This window comes from Habropoda laboriosa, unplaced genomic scaffold (assembly GCF_001263275.1).
Source record: "Habropoda laboriosa isolate 0110345459 unplaced genomic scaffold, ASM126327v1 scaffold65, whole genome shotgun sequence".
Lineage (NCBI taxonomy): Eukaryota > Metazoa > Arthropoda > Insecta > Hymenoptera > Apidae > Habropoda > Habropoda laboriosa.
Window position 1 is genome coordinate 4536700 of NW_017100254.1, and position 19873 is coordinate 4556572.

The following is a 19873-nucleotide window of genomic DNA, read 5'->3' on the forward strand; positions in this document are numbered from 1 at the left end:
ATATAAATGAATGTATAACATATATAACATAAAGTATAAATTAATTATACATTGCACAAATTACATAATTAAAAACCAACACTTTGTTAATTATAATTATATTCCTTTATTGACCAAAATTTGTTAAATATGAAAAATTTCTTTCAATAAAATACAATTGCTTTGAAATTTTTTAAATACATTAATATTACAAACAATTTTTAATGTAACAAATATTACAAACATATAAAATTATATTATATGTATATGAAATGTAATTTAACGAGGACACATAACATGTCTTCCTCCATCTACAGATAGAGTTTCACCTGTAATAAAACTGGCATCGTCACTTGCCAAATATGCAATTGCTTTTGCAACTTCACTAGCATTTCCTGGTCTGCCAAGGGCATGAGTTTCTTTACTGTGCTCAAAAAATGCTTTTAATTGTTCATCTGACATTCCACTATTTTGATGCAGGTTTGTTACTATTACACCTGGATTTACAGCATTTACCCTCACCTACAAATTAAAGAGTAAATATCATAAAATTTACATACAAACTGTTATAATTAGTAAGCTTCAGAGTTATACATACTTGTTTTGGTGCAAGTTCAAGTGCTATACATCGTGTAAATTGATCAATGGCTGATTTACTCATGCAATATGATAAGACTCCTGAAAATGATCTTAATCCAACTACACTGGATACATTCACAATATTGCCTTTAGCTTTTACTATGTGTGGAACAGCTAACATTGTTAAATGATACACTGAACGTACATTTATATTGAAAACTCTGCAATGTGTGCATTTCTTTAATATCTTTTGTAAGATGTGAATCAAATGTTATAAATTTAATTCTTAACTTATACCTGTCATATTGTTCTAATGAAGTGTTTTCTATGCTTCCAATTTCTAACACACCAGCATTATTAACTAGAATATCTAATTTACCATAATGTTTGATAGTGGACTCAATAATGTTCTTAACATTAGTTTCATTAGTTAATTCTCCAGTTATAATTAATGGTTTATTGGATGTACATTTTTCAGCAACTTCATTTAATTTTTGCACATTACGACCTGTTAATGATAGCAATGCACCAAGTTCTGAAAAATGTATAGCTGTTGCTGCTCCAATACCAGAACTAGCTCCAGTTATTAGTACAACTTTTCCTGCAAATGTCATCTGAAAAATGTATAATTAATTTTAGTATTAATGAAAGTTAATTTTTTACATAAAAAGTTATAATACTTTATTACTGTTTCTTAATCCAAGAAAAACTATGATTTATGGAATTTCTATACTAATACTTAAAATACGTTACTTCGAAGTAACATTTATAGATAACAAGATAACATTTTTTTAATATATAGAATTACTTACCGTAATTTAAAAATTGGCGATATATTCTTAAATATTTTTTATGAAATACCTTGATTTTTCTATGCTTGTATTACTTGCAAGTGATTACTTAAATCTAACTTTGTCGTTCAAAGCTGGTGCATATTACCGAAGTAAGATTAAAAATGACCACGTTACACTTTGGTATCTATTTATTGCGGAATTTTAACGAATCACATATTCGAAGGTTATAGCTGTAGATATGATAACAAGGCGCGTAAATTCAAATATTAGGAATTTCAATGAATGCATAGTTGATAATTTTTCATAACTTTTTACTGTAAAAAGAGGTTAATAAAAAGGCTTCATGTTGTAACAACTATATTTTGCATATAAATTGAAAATAATCTTAAAATGTTTTTTTTTTAAACAATTCCCTAAATTATATTTTTATAAAATTTACTTATATCATAACTTAATGTATATGAGTGGTAAATCTATAAGGTATGTCTTAATTTGTCAACTTTATTTGTTCCAATTCAGCTATTACAGTATTTAAATATTCTGTAACTTCTTGCAAGCATGTAGAAATTGTTTTAGTCTTCCAGCTCTGCTCTTTAACTTTTTTTACAACTCCTTGAAGAGATAACTTTGCACTTCCTAACAATGTTCTTTTCTTTTTAAATTCGCAATCAAAAGCATATTTTAAATGCATTTCTGCTAATATACAGCATAAACGTAATACTTTTTCGACTGATTCTTCGTGCTGAAACCACTTAGGATCTGATACAGCAATGCAATGTGCTTTTTGTATATATTGTACTACTTTGTCATTGTCAACATCTGTTTTTTTAAGAGCAGTAAGTTCTGCGTACATTTTCCAAATATCAGAATTATTAGGTATGATGGAACAAATTCTTCCAAATAATTCTAAAATTTTTGGAAGTAATTTTTGTGCAGAATTTCCATCTGAGTCATTTATATTATTTAGTACAGCACTGGTTAGTATATTAAGAATTTGTATATCTAAGTGATGGCTTTTAAGATCTAAAATACGATGATAACATCGAATTACCTAACAAAATTAAAAAGAAGCATGAATATTAAAAACATATATAATTTTTGTAGAAAATAATCTAATTTTATTTCTAATAATGTCATGTATTCATACTTCTGAAAAATGTCCTAAATCGATGCTGACAATCATTAAATTATCCCAAATTTGCCACCGATCGTAATTACATTTTATAGCATCTTGAAGAGATTTCCAAGCTTTTCCTTTATCACCTAGTTTAATGTAAGCTGTTGCCAAGTTATTCCACGCCTCGAATGTCTATAATTAATTTGTAGATTTTTTAAGTATAAGATATTCTATAATAAATTAAAAATTCTAAAAAGTTACGTATACCGATTGTTCTAGAGCACAGTAACGTTTATATGCTGTTGCTGCTAATTTCCAATCTTCTGTTTGCAAAGCAGCGAATCCAAGTCTTATCCAAACGCTTTCTTGAATATTATTTAATTGAACTGATAATTTTAAATGTTTTATAGCTTCTTCATACTACAAAATAAAAAATAAATGTATTACGGAATGAATTGAAATATTAAAGAACATGCTTTAATTATTTGGGTATTCACATTTTTCTTTACAAAATAAAAAAATCCCCAATGTCTTTGAACTCGACTACTTTTTTCATTAGACAATTTCCATGCTGTCTCATAATGACTAGGATCTTGAGTTGCATCACCCAACAAACACCATAATTGAACTGTTGGTTTTTTGGATATCTCTTGACGAATTATTTCTGCTGCCTGAGATTATTAATGAAATAAAAAATTTACTTATTACATGAACATTAAAAAAAGTGTAAGTAAATAAGAGAAAAAATATACTTTATGTTTCAATTCCAATATATTGTAACAGCTAATAACTTCTTCCCACAGCTGAAGCTTTAAAAAAATATCTAAAGCACCTTTTACCAATCCCAGACTTAACATCAATTGTGCCCACATTTTTTCTAAAGCCCAAACTGGTTTAAGGCCACTGGCAAAGAATAAGTCCATTTTGTGAGCAACAGGAACTTGTTTATTGCTTAACTCATGTATTAAGTGCTCTATTTGCATCATTGATCGTTCAACAGTTCTTTTATCACCAGATTCCAAAGAACATCGATAATATAGGGATGTAATTTTTAAACACCAATTTTTTGTATTTTCTGTTACAACCTATTAAACAATTACTTTTAATAATATATTAAAAAGCATAACATATGGCAAGACTTACATCTAAATAGGGTTTAACTTCTTCATCTGTCAATTTATCTTTTGGCTGTGACAATTGCAATTGAATACTATTAAAAATAAAATTTGCAGTAGAATATAATTTTTTTTAGAAACATAATTGTGTGCTTTGTATCTGTTCTGTAAACTTGATATGATCTAATCTAATATCATCATTCAATTTTAGAGATTTTGGTAAATTTGTACAACATCTAGAAGGAAACTGATTTTTTCCTATGCTTATCCTTAAAAATAATTGTGCTTTGTCTTCTTGCTGATATTTTGTACGTTTACCTAATGCACCTTCAAGGTTTAAACTTAACTTTGCTGTTTCCTGAGCAAGCTCCACATACTTTTCTGAATTTTGAATTCTTCTATAATAAAAGTAAAATTGTGCAGCTTCAATATAAAATAAAGTTGCACAATAAAAATTTTGTTTCAATAACTGTAAGTCATTAATTTCTTTCATCAACTGCTCTGTTTCATCAAATAAAATACCAGAGCTTTCATTTAATATAAGTTGATGTAAAAGATTTGTTCTAAATAACCACCAAATACTACTTTTGTAAGTATTTTGTAAAATTTCATTAGAAAATATTATTTTAGAAAGATAAAGTAGTTCTGGCATTTTAACATTTACATTGCATTCATCATGTAAGGATAAATCCATAAGTGCATCTTCTTTTTTAATCTTTAACCATTCAATATTTGTATCAATTTGTGGACCTGTCCAATTGCACTGAATAAAATATAATAAAGAAGCTATGCCTTTATATAGCCAAGATTGTATATCCCCTTTTTCAATGCTACTGTGTAGCAACTTAGGAAAATCATTATTATTATGTGATGCTTGAATTACACTTAAAGGTAATTCATTATTTATAACATCTTCATATTGCCCATTTAATATATTTTGTACACAAAATGGTAATTCGTGAACTAAAACAAATGAAATTATATATAAAATTAACTTAGTTATGATAAAATACATCAATAAGAAAATATAACCTAATACTATATGTAAATATGTATAAATATTTTAAAATAATTTATCTACCTCCATTTTCAACGAAATTTATAAGTAATGCAATTTCAGTTTCTTCATTTATTATTTTGTTGCTATTTAAAATATTCATAGCTCCCATATGATACTTCAGAGCAAGGTGGAGCAGAGCTGCTCTGGCAGACGTTTTACGAATAAGAACGCTCTTCGTTGCTCGTGAGCACTGTACAAATACAGCGAGAGCAAGTGACGTCGCAATCGTGAATGGAGTGGGGAGCAAAGATAGTAGTACAGTGTAAGCTTATAGGTAGGAATGCTTTGGTTTTTGTGTTTTCAGCGCGATTACTACTACATTCGTATAGTACCTTACTGCAGAATCATTGCTCGAGGCTGCAGAACTCACGAGCAACAAGCACTCTTACTCGTAAAACGTCTAATTACCTGAACAGCTCTGTTCTAATGGTATACGAAAGATAATGAAATGATACAATTGTTATTATATGTGCATATTATATTACATTATAACGTCATCATGTATTAGTATTATATATTTTATACAACTTATTTATCGTGAATTAGAAAAAATGTGATGTCAACAAATTTTATTAATTTATTAAATAATTATACCTACAATTGAAATATGAGAATACAATAATAGATAGAAGGAGATCAAAAACATAATAATTAGTAAATATTAGTATTCTTTTGTAAATGTTTTATCATACATTTTAGTATTTATCAAGAGCTATTTACACTTGGAGCTTTATATATGCAAAACGAAGTCTTATTTTTATATTTTTTATTGTTGTTTGAAATTGTTATTCTTAATATATTTTAGGTATTTTATTTAAAGAGAAAAAGAAAACAAATTTCAAAATAAAAATCTCATTAACTTTGCAATAATCGTACAATTATTGTTTATTATTACTATTGGAACTATACTATCACATACACAAGTAAATTGAATACAATTGTTCTCAACAATTGATTAAGTACATTATAATAATCATTATGTACCACATGTTAAGGCATATTGGAGATCCTGAGGAATCCTCACTCATTTACATGTGGGTGTATAATATAATAATAGATATATTACAATTAACAAGCAGATATATCAAATATATGTGCTTGCAATATTTTATAACCTTAGGAATATTTTTTGACCCGTACAAAGGGAGGGATAATTTCCTTTTCATTGTAGCTAGTTCTTTAATACTGAAAGCTTTAAAAACACATTAAATATAATATATGATTAATCAGGTAAATCTTTCACTTTTGAATAAATATTTATCATAATATTAAATAAATTAATTTGCAAATTGAATACATGAATAAAATCAGCAATACACATTAGCATAAACAGTATGCTTAAAATATGAAAGGCTTATTGTAGCACACTTTTTAGAGGCTTATGCCACTCATTTAAATTGTTTAACAATGACTTAAAAGGAATAGTATAACGTATAAAGGATAAATATTAATTGCTCATTTTTTACACGATAATAAAACTTTCAGAAATTTAAGTCGTTTTCGTTGTTATTATCGTTGGACTCTTTTTTTGCAGCTATCAAATTTTCCCATTGTGCGATGAGGGTGCTTCGACGTCGTGGATTAGGCTGTAAACAATTAGGTGTACGTTATAAATCGATTGAAAAATATAAATAAATGTATATGTATAATAAAATCTAATACTTAATGACAGCAAAATATTAATCATCGGCGATTACAGAGATTAGATAAGCAATGCTATAAATATACTTGATCAATATTAACGTATCATACTTTGAGGAACATGTAGAAGGTACCTTGTGCTTTCCTTTAGCTTCTTTTTCTACTTCATCTTCATTTAAAGTATTCGTCGAAGTACCACTTCTTAACGAACTCGAACCGTCGTAGATATCGGAATCATTGTCGTTTCCAATATCCAGAAGATTTGGTTGAGATTTGGCCAACATCTGTGACCGCATTAATCTAAAAATATAGATTACTACTCGTTACTTTGCATTATAAAATAAAAAATATAAACATTACAATTAACACAATAATTTACCTCAATGATACACTTGATCCAATAATGTACGATTGTAAAGATTATTTAAATCGTATATTAGTAACATAATATATCTAAATGATTATAACTTTTCTAAAAATCAAATCTAACAAACTTATCGTTATTTTATGAAATAATCTATCATATTATTATTTAAATACTGTACACCGTCAGAGTTGGTATATTTATTATTACAAAAAGCAGAGATGAAAAAGTGAGACAAGTTAATAAAAAGTACGACGCATAATAAGTAATGTTACCTAAGCTCATTTTCCCTCTCTTTCATTTCGTGCAATTCCTTCTGAATTTTTTCTTCCACGGGTACATATCCCTTTCTAACTGGAGGCTTTTTCGGTTCATCGTCCGGTTCAAGTTGAATCTCTAGACTTCTGTTAAAAGCTTTAATGCTTAACGGATTGAGTGCAATAGTGGGTGTGACAGGTGGCGTCAGCGTGTCGATAGCGGCAGATTTCGGTTTATAAATTTTCCCCCGTGTGGCTAGAAACCTGTGCATCAATCCTTTTTGACTGGGTGCCGTTGCGAAACGCAGAGGTGTCGGAGTGGTACGACTGGATATCACTCCATTTGTCATCTTTGGCGTTAAGGGCGGTGTGGACGGTGTTAGGTTAACTGCTTCCAGAATTTGTGGCGTAGATGTTGTCCTTTTCAACTTTCCTGAGGCTAACGCTTGTGGCATGCGTCGCACCTAGCAGATCATTATTTCTGATAGTTCTCATTCCTTTCCAATTACTTGTCAATTAAATAATAGAAAAAAAGATATTTATATGCTTGGTTCGAGGAAAAATTTGAGCAAGAGTAAACTAGTTCGAAACGAATAAAGAAAGCCTGAACGACCTTTTTAACAATGTACCGTACATTATTCCTAACCGTAAATTATTCAAGAATTACATTTTTAACTGCCATTATCGGTAACATAATAGCAGCGTTACATGCAAAAAATGCAGTTTCACGGAAAACAGTATTACATTTACTTTAACGTATCAGCAGATAAGATATTTTCATCGAAATCCGGGTCGCGTTACAAAAAGCAAGTGCAACCGGCTGTTTGCGAAATAAGTGTACACACTCTCTCGTCTTGTAACAATTATTTCGCACGTCCGGTGGTAATTAATTAGCGTAAAGTATGTAAAATCGAGCGATCATGCTACGATTATTAATCCGATGATTGTATACAGTTTCTATTCTCGGGAACGCGCTACGAATTTGGCGAACGAAAGTTTATCGCCGTAACGTTGGCCCACGAAACCCATTAGTTCCGTTCTGCTTAAATATGCACATCTGCCGCAAACATAAAAGAAGACATTTACATTAACTTTTCTTCTGTGCGTGAAAATATCACGTATATGGTATAATTTGTAATAAAATCGAGTTAACTTAATTGATAAACTTCTTACTAATTTCAATATAATTTTCTTTTCATATTTCAAAGATTTGACAAAAGAAAAAAAAAATGACAAAATGCGGATAATCTTTTATTTATTGCTTGAAAGCAAAGTTCGTAATAAGAAATTACGAGAATTTAACTTTTACTATATTTTCGTAACGATATACGTATGTTAATTTAATCGTTCAACTTTATTTAAAAGGCTCTCTAACCAAAATCTTCAAACGACACGAAACATGTTAAACGAGAATTTTCCATAAAAAGACACTCTCGAGAGGTTGCGCTGTAAGATTGAATTTTTCGTCGGCTAATTCTCATCACGTATGTATGTGTACGTAACAAGGTTAAAATGGTGCGCGCGAGTCGTGAATCATTAAATCAGTAACCGTGTTTATAATCGTCCTCGTCGCCGTTTTCCAATGCATTTCGTCTCTATAAGGACTATACGTCAGGCATTTACTCTTTCTTTCTTTCGTTCGTTCAACGACCTTGAGCATGGTCGACACAAATGTATATACTACCACGTAACGCTCACGTATATACGCTGAAGTTTTAAGCGTACCTTGGAATCCACCGTCTCGTGGGATGTGGTTTTAATGCTACCCACGTTTCTGAGCTCGTGCTCCCTCTCCGTGACCTCTTCGATTTCCTTCTGTATTCTGTCCGTCGCCTTCTTCAACTGCTCCAACCTATGCTCTGCCTGCGTATGCAACGAAATGGAATGAAAAGAAATGAAACGAAAGAAAATGGATCGAGTTTAAAGCAAAATAGACTCGAAATGAAATAACTTTTTGTGTAACATCTTTTTCATTCTTTTCGAACTATACGAACGAACTATAAAACCTTCCACTTTCTCTCTCTCTTTCAATTTTATCGATTCGTCGATAGACACGAACGAACTAATAAGATCTTTCACGTTTTCTTGTTTCTCTAATCTTCTCCTCGATTTATACCTCGTGACAAACGCGATTCCAGTCACGTAGGGTTGCGTAATTACAGAAACGAATGTTTCAGATTGTTGAATTAATAATAGTGCAAGCTGACCTCCCCTCTGAACCACGATTCCAATTTCAACATGAACCGTGTAACTAGCCTCTAAACACCGGTCTCTGAACGCCTCCACGGTCTACAAACCTTTTTTCTGTTGCGCGAGAAATTAACCGATCCTCCTTTCTGCCACAGAAGAAAGAAAAAAAAAAAATATACAAACCGCGCGACGACGAACCAAATGCAACGCTACCTTGTGTCGATCGTTCTACTAACGGGAAACGAATTCCAGAAAACTAGCTGAACACGACTGCCGTACGATTAATTCACTCTACTATCCTTCACCATCTCTAACGTGCAAACCTATCAAAACTTTTATAGTACACTGTTAGAAAGGGTAATCAGGTTTCTGTACGAGAATAAACGCACATCGTTAACATTTGTGTGGCTTGTTTGTACAACTTCTGTCTGAACGTATGTAATTTGGAAAACTGTTGTTACTTCTATGTTTCTCGTAGCTTTGTGTTTCCGTAAATACGAATACATGGTTCCACTTGTGTACAGTGTCTTTATACACTCCGGCGAAGAATGAACTAATTGATGTTCAGATTTAAATTTTTCCAAGAAAAATGAAAAGTAGACGCCACAAGTTATTCAATACGTTGTAAAACGAGAATCGTTTTTCCAAGTTACCGTGCGCTCTCGTGATGCCAATGGTAATGCGAATCGTTACGCAAATAATCTCGAGGACTTTGTTGTAGCGCATAACCGGGTTACTCTTAATACGGTTCGCATAAATTTTACAACGTTCTTAATATTCTTTAAGTGGTCCACGTAACTGGACCGTTCTTAATCGGATTTCATCAGTTGACATCGCGATCGACGAGTGGTCTTTAAATCTGGGACAAAATCGTCCGTTCTCAACGTGTTTGCTATCGAACTTTTAGGTAGAAGCGTCGATTTAATTGCAAATATCATAAGCGAATAAATAAGCGAAAATCTGTGGATCGAAGCCAAGGCCGATTTTGTTGTCGGACCGTCTGACGACAACCCGAATCGGATGTCATTTAAATGACTGTTCCGCATGACTCAGACACCTTGATAAAGCGACGATAGCAACATCCAGATATCTACAGATCCCAGATTAGATAACACAATCTTCCAGTCATTTTTAATCGTTATTTATAATTTTGTCGAAATAACCGGAAAATTGCGGACATGTATGACTAACTGTGTAAAGTATTCGGTATATTGTAACAATTGTAAAAAGGTTTCAGCGTGATCGTCGAAATTAGTAATTACCGAGTAAAAGGGTGCTGGTTAATACGTGGGCGTAACTTCAGCAATGGATCACGAAATAAGAGAAAAAATTTGATACGAACATACTTCCGATATAGAAATCTTGTTTCTGAATTACAGTCGTTTCTCTGTTCGCACCAGTTGTCCCACCTGTCCTCACAGAAATACTTCCGAAGCGAGAATCTTCAACACGAGTAAAAGCTTCTACAAACGTCTTCTCGCAGACCTCCTCACCCGGTTCAAACTTGTCAGATGCTGTCCGAATTCGCTGGAATAATCCTCTTCAACAGGGCTGCAAGAGTACCTCGACGTTATTTACCGGTGTGTTGTAAACCAAAGACTTCCTCAAGTATCCCCACAGATAGAAATCCAGATTTAAGTACGACGATCGAGTTGATTGCGCTCCCCTCTCCGTTAATGAGATATCAAACGTTACTTATAACACGTTCAACAAAGAGCTCTCCTCTATTTGCCGAAAGAATTACTCGAAGACGGGACAACATGTTTATACGAACTCTCTTTCTCTTATTTTTCCTATCCTGAATCCATATCACTGAAGCGTTACGCCCACGTGTTACAGGACACCCCGGGGTAGAGATTGCAGCGCACAGTGTTCTCCGTTAGAAATTTACAATTCGTTCCTTCGGATTTGGAGAATTTTACGGTGTTCCAACGTCGTCGTTCGCTGTCGTTTCGATCATTTTAACGTCATCGAACGCAGAACGCGGGGAGTGCAATTAAAAGAAACGTGGTGCAATTAGAAAGGAAAAAAAGAACCGTTTCAGTCGATTTAATGTACGGGGGATTCACAGTTTCATCGCAGCCTCCGGGCAATGGAACTCGGCCAATCAATCACTGGGGGGATCGTTTCGATCGCGGGCGGGACACCTCGAATTCCGTTCAGTAGTGGATACACAACAACAAGACTGTTCCCACGTTCCCGGAGCCTTTGAAAAATATGAAAAGGATAAAGAGACTCGGCGGCGGTTTTCGCGAAGCTAGGCAGAAGGAAGCAGGCAAGCTCGCTCAGGTGTTTCGCCTGAACTTCCGCGTAGGAACTGAATATTACTGGAACGAGTTCTTGAAGGGTTTCCAGGTGAGCAGCTGTAGCTGGCCGGCCGTCTGGAATGCTACTCATTGAAAACTGAACGACGGCTAGTACGGCTGCTTAACTGTAACCTGTGTCTGTTTCCTTTCTAAAAAAAATGGGCAAAACGATGACCGACTTAAAATTCTCGCCGGCTGATACACACTCGATTTCGACGAAGGGTAATAAATTTCGAAATCTGCCTCGAGATGAATAATTCGTAATATGTACATGCCACCGGCCTATTTGCTCGGTAAAAATGCCCCAGTGTGTAGGCCGCCGCCGTCTATCTGTCGTACGTGTAAAAAAGTGTCTGGAGACATTCCGAGTTCAGAGATTTTCGTTGATTAATTGCTGCTGCAAAGTCCGAACGAAATTTTAGGTCAATTCTCTCTTGACGTTAAATCATAAATATCCTCGGAGATTTCGAAGATATTTCTAAAGTCAAATTGGTTTTGAAAATGTGTGAACGAACGTATGGGTTTTTTTCTACCATCGATAGATCTCGCTTTTCTTCTTTTTTTTTTCTTTTCGAACGATGTTATATGTTAGGCATCGTTAAAAATGCAACAGCTGTTTCAATTTCTCGTATATATCTGACGTCAACGCATCTGTCGAACCGCTTTAGAAACGAGACTAACCGTACTACGGCCAACAACGACCCACATACCTTATATGTAATTAAATTAAACAGCATCGAGACGAGTCGAGAAACGTAACGAGCACCGTACGAGACACTTCAGACACGATAATTACAATCACCGTAGAGTATTTAATAAATATTCAAGCGTTGCCAATTTACGAGAACACCACGCATCTCTTGTCTCGCGTCCGATCGCGGACTACATGATTCCGTATTGTGTAAAAAATCGCTCGTGTATGTATATATATGTATGTGTGTGTGTGTGCGCGTGCGTGCGTGTAAGTCGAAAGATGCACGATACCGGTTCCTTCGTGAACGCGTGCAAGTGCAACTGTGAGTTGCCAGCTAGTCTCGTCAGTTTGCATTTGGATTACTTTTGTCCACAAGTTTGTCGCCGTTGTTAATCACTCTGTTCTCGTTTGTTTGCTTTTTCATGGCCCTTGATGAATATCTGCAATATCTATTGCCGAAAATTTTTATCTTCGCTTTTCGTTGCACTTAATTTTTGTCGGTATTAAAGTTTTAGACGTACCGTAAAGAAAAAAAAAAAATGAATAATAATTAATGTAATATCAACCGAATTTTGTTTCAACAATTATCTACTTTATTATTTAAAAACATTTCGTAACAATTACCATTTTATATTGTGAGGTTATATAGTTATCACTTTACATTCTATTTATGTTAGTGATTCTACTATTTAATTCTACACACATATTTATATTTACTGGATCGTAAGCGTCAACCATTCTCACAACTGTTTTTTATATTTATGTTGTCTCAATTGAGAAAATCGAGAAGCTTTTCGTAAGAAAGCTTCACGTCACTTGAGTACTACTCGCGCTCGCGACCCGTCTTTGAAGAATAACATGTTGGCAACTGTGAATTCGCACATTTTTCATTTGGATAAACCACTTTTGAGGAACATCGAACAATTTTACAAAGTATATACATTCTCGAACGATTAATTCATCGGTTCAGGTGAAATAGCCACAACGTGCAATATAGGAGATACGTCAGTGTTCACGAGAGAAATCGGGAATCCCATTGACATCTACCTGCTAAATTATCGTTTAGTACCGTTGTGCTGATCCGTTCTATTGGGATAAATATTAATACAGTGATACGGGGATTGTCAAATGTCAACTTGTTCGAGCAGAAATGAAGAAAGTCAATTTTGTGACCGATCATATGAATATTTGGACCGAACGTACGAAAATAGTCATACGATAAAATTGTTCTCTTTCGCACTCGATCTCGACTTATCTGTACGCGCGTGTATTACACTCACCTCCATTTTCATCGTTGCCACCGACGGAATTTCACACCGAGGACCAAACACCAACTAAACCTTTTGTTAGATGCGCTTCCTGATATGGATTGCCGAACTCGGGGCACGATTTCGATCCGTTTATCTGATCGTAAACGCAAGTGTCTAATGTCCGTATCTATTATCATGCCGTGCGGTTACGTCACGTCGTTGGATCTCTTCTTTTTCTTTGAACCGTATATCCTGCGTCGAAAGTTCCAGGGGAATTCTTCAAAATTCGGTCCAGGAAAATTCAAACGCGTATACCGATCCTTTCTGTCAACGACCGCTCTCAAGAACCAATCCGGCTTTAACTACGGCCACGCTCGACGGCACTAAGTGGAATCTTCTCTTCGTTCCGTGGCAAAGAACGCGACTCGAAAGCTTCGTCGCGGCTCGATTAATTTTTACGAGGAAATTTTAATTTAGCCACCAAGACGAATCCTCGTGTGATTTATGAGCTGCGAGAGCGTGAATTGCGTTTGCCACAGCGACTCGTCTCTAGAGTACGCCGCCTAACTAGATTGGCCGAGAGAAACTACGATAAGGAGCCGGTGTGCGTTATTGCGAGAGGCGACGACAGCAAAGTCCGGTGGACTTCGGTTTCGAAACGAGCTCCCGAAGCTCGAAGCGCGCGTACATTCTTATCCCTAACACGGCTGCTCTTGTAACTTTCGAAACTGTGAGCTTATAATCGAGATGCAGCCGGACTCCGCTCAACGACTGCCATTTTACCTGCATGACCTTGTTCTCCGACCGTTCTCTGAACAAAAGCAACAGAGCCAAACTGCGTTGCATCCGTCAAATGTCCCTTTGTGCCGGCTTATCACATGGGTAAATATTCTTTCGTAATTTCAATCGGTGTTCGCACAACCGTATCCCATGAATTCTGTTCTGCATTACTTGATCTGACTGGAAACAACTCGAATTGTAACAATGTACGTATTTTTCGATTATACGTACTATTTCTAGGAAATATGACAGTTTAAAGGATATATTAGTAATGTCCAATATGAATTATTTTCTGATTAATTTACTAGCTTAAGAGAAAATCGTATTGTTTTTAACAAAGTTTTTAAACTTATTTCAATGAAGTAAAATGCATTAACTTTGTTTGAAATTGTTGATTGTTCCTTTTTTCGCTATCTCTGAAGATATATCGTACATTAATTGACACATAATAAGAATAAATATTGTTATGGAATCAATGTAATGAGTCATTTTATTTATCGTATTGCAATGTTAAACAATTTTGCTGATTTAAGATTACATAAGTTGTTTTAGATTTAATTTTACCGCATAATGGAACATATGTTACAACACGAGCGCCATCTGTATTCTATACTCTTATATTCTTTAAATACAAAAAAGAATTTACAAAATTTAAAAACACCTAATTTTTTAACTTTTTCACGATATTTTGCAAAGTTAATATAATGTACAACCAAACTGCACTTAAAATAATATTGTAAAATTCTGTTTTGTTGTTTCATTTGCTCTTTTTGTAAATGGACAATTAGGATTTGATAGAAGCATTATGGTCATTGGTTACTCTTTTTAAAAAATATTTCATTTCATAACTAACCTATAAGACAGTGTTTTGAATTCTTATAAGTTTATTATTGTAAGTAGAAAATTTGACCTTTATCTTTTATATTTGACGCCTACACAGCTCGAAAAATAATCTCATACATATGTGTATGTACAAGTATTCTATACCATTATATCAATTTTTCTATATGTGTAATTACGTGATTTAATTTACGTATCGTGTATCGTGATTTTAATTATATATAGGTGTTTATAAATATATTTTTCATTTTAGTATATAATTACTAAATGTTTATCATATCTGTTATTCATATAAAAATTTAATTACAATGCACAATATTAAAGAAGAATACAACATGCAGATGATAAATAAGGAACAGTTTTCTCCAAACAATAGTAAGTAATTTAACTCTTCTGATATGTTTATTAATTTTTCAGTACTACACAAAATGTATGTAAATAAACATATATTATTCTTAAGTAAATTGTCATATAAGAGATTTAACTGCAGATATTCATACAGGTATGCAACAGTGGAATGCACTTCATTTACAAGGAATAACATTGTTAAAAAATATAACTCAAGAAAAACAGAATGAATCTTACCCTCAAATACTACAAGAATTATGCGATAAATTGGAAATTATTTGTGATGCATTGGTAATATATTTTTTAACATATCTTTGTTTTATAAAAAATTAATGATCACGAGTGAAGCTCAAATAAAGTATTTTTCTAGGATGATATTGTGAAAAATTTTGCTGAGATTACACATCAAATAAAGATAACAAGTTTTTTAAGAAAAAATACAGACAAATTATTTACAACATGGTCCAATGTAAAATTTGGTAAAAATATGTAATTATATTTCATCAATTGGAAAACAATATAATTCTATAATTAATTACAATTAATTCAGATCATGGTATAATATTCATTATGATTTATCTTAGGAGAAACAGCAGAATCTATATATAATGCATATTCACATGAAGTAAGAATAAAACGTAAAATTGTGGAAGATATAGCACATCATTATACTGATTCTTGGAAAATGTTATTCCTTGCAAGTTGGGTGCATCAACCATTACTGTCAGAGAGTCTAAGAACATCTTTGGAATCAATGTTACTTGAGACTGGGCATAGATATTTATAGTTATTATTGGTATGAATTTTGGTAAGTATTTTCTATTTAAAAATGATTCTGTGTTTATAATAAGTGTTGTTTGTATTATATAATAACTTATAACTATTAAAATAAAACAAAGGTTAGTAGAATGATCATTTATTTGTGGCTCTTCAAATACCATTTGTATAATTTCACAAAAGGGAAAAGAAATATAGAATTAAAATAAGTAGTCAGAGTCTAAAGTGAATTATGAAATTCTGTTTACAATTGGTACCTGAGATCACAAAAATTTAATATAAATATAGACAAGTATAAACATATTACATGTTTGCTTGTAAATACAGATTCTAGAAAATGTATCTTGTAGATACAAGGAACCAAATCTGCAAAATTAATGCATTTTATAATTAATTCCGTTTAATCTAATGTTACTAGTGCCATTAACATTTAATTATACCAATAATTTGTTATTATGTACAATATATATTTACAGATAAATATAAAATTAATAATTTCCACTGTACATAAATGCTATAACAATGTGGATGGAATTATTTCCTTGATATTTAAAGTATTTTCACTAATATAGTATTTTATACAAAAGCTGCAAACAATCCACCTTAATTCATGTTGTTTGAATTATATACTAAAATGTTGTTTGAAATCTTTGAAGTTATTACATATTCACTGTTACAATACTTTTTTTAGTCATAATGAAATTATTGATACAATATAAATACAATGTTGACTTTATCAGTTTACAAATCCAGATATCACCTCTGTTAGAAATTTAATCATAGATCTAGGAAGTTAAATACTGAACCATCAAATAATTTGTGCACAATAATTTTTGTAACATTGTAATTAAAAGTTTTGTTTTATACTATTTAATATATAATTCTGGTAGGTTTAATTCTTTATTTTCCAGCTCATTGTGTATTACCATGAACCTTCTAAGAAAATGAACTTGGATTGAAAGTATTGGTTATATTATCTGTATGATTATAAAGATTGTTTACTAAAAATAAAGAATATTTATGTGTCCTAGAAAAAATCGTTTTACACTGAAGACAATATAACAAAGTAAAACTCCTTTATGTAACATCAATACATGTTTTGGGTTTACTACGACATTGCCTTTTTGCATGCGAAATTTACATTATACACAATAAATATGACAGAAACAGTCTTATTTACATACACATACCAGAATGTGAAACGTTATATCACTTTGCTATTGGTACTCTTCATTCAAATATAGAAATTATAATATTATATATTGATTGCGATACTGTCGGAAATTCTATAAAAAAATATCTACACCATTGTGTAATCATACATATACAATTTTAATTGTATAAGTTCGATATTATTGTACACTATACATATTATTTTAACTTCTTTAGGAACATCTTGCATGCCATCATCCAAGAATCAACTTCTGGTATTTCTATTGAATTCTTCACTTAGTGCATCGAAATCGAGATCTGTATCTAAGTTTGAATTATTTGGTATCAAATTGTTCTCTAATATATTATCTGGCATAATATTTTTTAATCGTTCAGATACTAGTTCATCAACTAAATTTGATTGATCTACTAGATGCAATTGCTCGACTAATTTTTCATCAATTAGTAAATTTTTATCTATTACACCACTTGTGTTTAAAATATCTAAATGTGTAATGTGATCATATTGAGCTATTTTTGACATATCTAAATTTTCTGAACTGCCAAATATACTAGTATCACAATTATTTGAAATTATTGGTACTGTATCTTGAAGTATTGGTAAGTTGTCTGAAATTTTGCAACTAGATGTAGCAGGCATTATTTTGCAAGAACCTGTGTCTAATGACGCGGATTGAGTTTTAACGCAATTTATATCTGATGAAGTTATAGGGATTATTTTAGAAACCAGTTTTTGGAAACCTTTCGCGAAGTTCTGAGATCCATTCTCTATATTATTTAAACTATTTTGCACTTTTTCAAAATTTGAAGCATCTTGTTTTGGATAAGCTTCTACAGCACAGTTTTCTAATTTAACAAAACCCTGTTCCGTTGGTTCTAATTTTATGAAAGCTTGTTCTATATGCTCTATCTTAGGTTCATAATTATCTTCAACCTTACAGAAGTTTGATGATCCTAAATTGTTCCCTAGTTTTGTAAAATTTTCTTTATGAGACTCTGTTTTTTGGTAATTTGAAATTTTTGGTGAAATGATATCCACTTTTTGGAATCCAGGATTATCTGAGATTTGATTTTGAATTTCTGGATTTGAAATTAAAAGTTTCGACACGTTGTTGGATTTATTACTCTCTGTAGTATTTGCAGGACTGGGATTTCTTCTCATTAGTGTTAAAGCTGATAATACTTCTGGGCAAGTCGGATTTGTTACAGAGTCACTTCTTCTATCACTTAAAAAGTCTGAAACACTGAGATCTGAACTTTCAGAAAATCCACTAGACATTCGTTCTTCCATATTTTCTTTACCATCTTCAGATGTATCTGTCTTTTGAAGTTTGAGAGGAGGTTCTTCATTATCGTAGGTACTACAAATAGGAGTATCAACTTTTTTTAGAGCTTCATTGTTAATCTTATATAAACCTGGATTAAGACCTAAAGCATCACAAAGTGATTCTTCACTGATATCAATTAAATCTTTGTTTGATTCTTCGCCGCTATTTGCAACTGTTAATATTGCTCCAGCTTTTTCCCGAATTGTATTCATTAATTGTTTTAATTCATTCAAAAAATTTCTTACATTATTTTCAGACTTTAGTACTAATAAATCAAATAATGATTGTGCGTTAAGTACCGGCTTTGCAGCTATTTTTATTATTTCGAGATCTTCACATACAGAAATTGCTTCCCGTAATTTTATTTGACGTCTTTCTGACTTAGCTTCAGGGGTAACATAAGCCCAAGGACCTCGTTTTTTTCCTTTACGTTTTAAAGGATCTTGTCCCCCATTTTGTTTCAATTCAGGTTCAGGTGTTGGAGGAGGTAGTTGTTCAGGACTGCCATGGTCAGGATGCATTTCAAAATGCCTCGCCATACGAGTACGTCCCAAATATATTTTATTACATGTGGGACACCTAAAATGATCTGATATTTTTCTTTTTGGTACTTCTAGTCCTGTTAATAATTCTTTAGGTGATTCTTCTTCTTCAAGTTTATCGTTGTTAGTATTATAGTCACTATAACCACCATCTGAATCATCTAAATCAGGTTGTAAAAAATCTAAATGGTGTAAATGTTTATAATCTCGTACCATATGTCTTGGAGGTCGAGAAAGTCTACCAGATCGTGTTCTAGCTACTACTTTTTTCCTTTCATCCTGAAGAATACATTAACATATTAGTATTATAAGAGAACTTCGATTAACAGAAAAATAACTGAGATATACTTTTAACTCTTCTTGTTCTTCCTCTGGAATTGGTGGTGGCTTAGGTGGAAGTAAAGAAGGTCTAATAGCGCTTTTTTTTGGCCTACCCCTTTTTCCACCGCGATTTTTTAATAAATTTCCTGGGTTTCTAATTCGTAAATCCAGTTCTTCAGGAAATACAACTCTAAACATGTATATGAATGTTTAAAAATTATTATGCACATACTTATTATTGCATATACTAACCTGTATACAACTCTTTCATTTGATGCAGCTGCTTCTTGACTACGCTGTTGCAAAACATGTGCAATTTGCTTCAATTGTGTTGGTGTTAAGCGTTGCATACTATGGTAAATATAATCATTATGAAATAAGAATATTAAAAGTATATTGTACATTAATATTGTTTACA

At 32.4% G+C, this 19873-nt stretch overlaps 4 protein-coding genes across 6 annotated transcripts in view; 1 reads left to right on the top strand and 3 right to left on the bottom strand.

The window, feature by feature from the left end:
- Positions 1-258: 258 nt before the first annotated feature.
- LOC108572329 (tetratricopeptide repeat protein 27-like) lies at positions 259-4793 on the bottom strand. Its single transcript, XM_017934542.1, is given in 10 exon segments — positions 259-501; positions 578-779; positions 856-1172; positions 2074-2403; positions 2500-2661; positions 2737-2889; positions 2967-3140; positions 3222-3554; positions 3613-4547; positions 4666-4793. Coding segments are annotated over 10 exon segments (2937 nt in total). The 5' UTR covers positions 4754-4793.
- Positions 4794-6125: 1332 nt separating this feature from the next.
- LOC108572362 lies at positions 6126-13876 on the bottom strand. 3 transcript variants are annotated; one of them, XM_017934590.1, is made up of 5 exons: positions 13377-13876; positions 8632-8769; positions 6925-7370; positions 6420-6585; positions 6126-6230 (listed from the first exon to the last, which is right to left on the bottom strand). In XM_017934590.1, exons 1-5 carry the CDS (start codon positions 13386-13388, stop codon positions 6126-6128), a joined length of 867 nt encoding a protein of 288 aa, XP_017790079.1. In that variant the 5' UTR covers positions 13389-13876. The 3 variants fall into 3 exon arrangements, with proteins under 3 accessions (XP_017790079.1, XP_017790077.1, XP_017790076.1); XM_017934588.1 differs by lacking the exon at positions 13377-13876 and adding an exon at positions 12113-12284; XM_017934587.1 differs by lacking the exon at positions 13377-13876 and adding an exon at positions 9486-9824.
- Positions 13877-15274: 1398 nt separating this feature from the next.
- On the top strand, positions 15275-16101 carry LOC108572274 (cyclin-dependent kinase 2-interacting protein-like). The gene is made up of 4 exons (XM_017934474.1): positions 15275-15341; positions 15427-15605; positions 15685-15793; positions 15899-16101. The coding sequence occupies exons 1-4, from the start codon at positions 15275-15277 to the stop codon at positions 16099-16101; spliced, it is 558 nt and encodes a 185-aa protein (XP_017789963.1).
- A 1347-nt stretch (positions 16102-17448) lies between these two features.
- The window catches only part of LOC108572275, a 4294-nt gene continuing 1869 nt past the window's right edge, over positions 17449-19873 (bottom strand). The window contains exons 2-4 of the mRNA XM_017934475.1: positions 19708-19810; positions 19483-19645; positions 17449-19413 (exon numbers count right to left, since the gene is read on the bottom strand). Coding sequence (XP_017789964.1) covers positions 17509-19413; positions 19483-19645; positions 19708-19810 — 2171 coding nt within the window. The 3' untranslated portion in view covers positions 17449-17508. The remainder of the gene's footprint in view (positions 19414-19482; positions 19646-19707; positions 19811-19873) is intronic.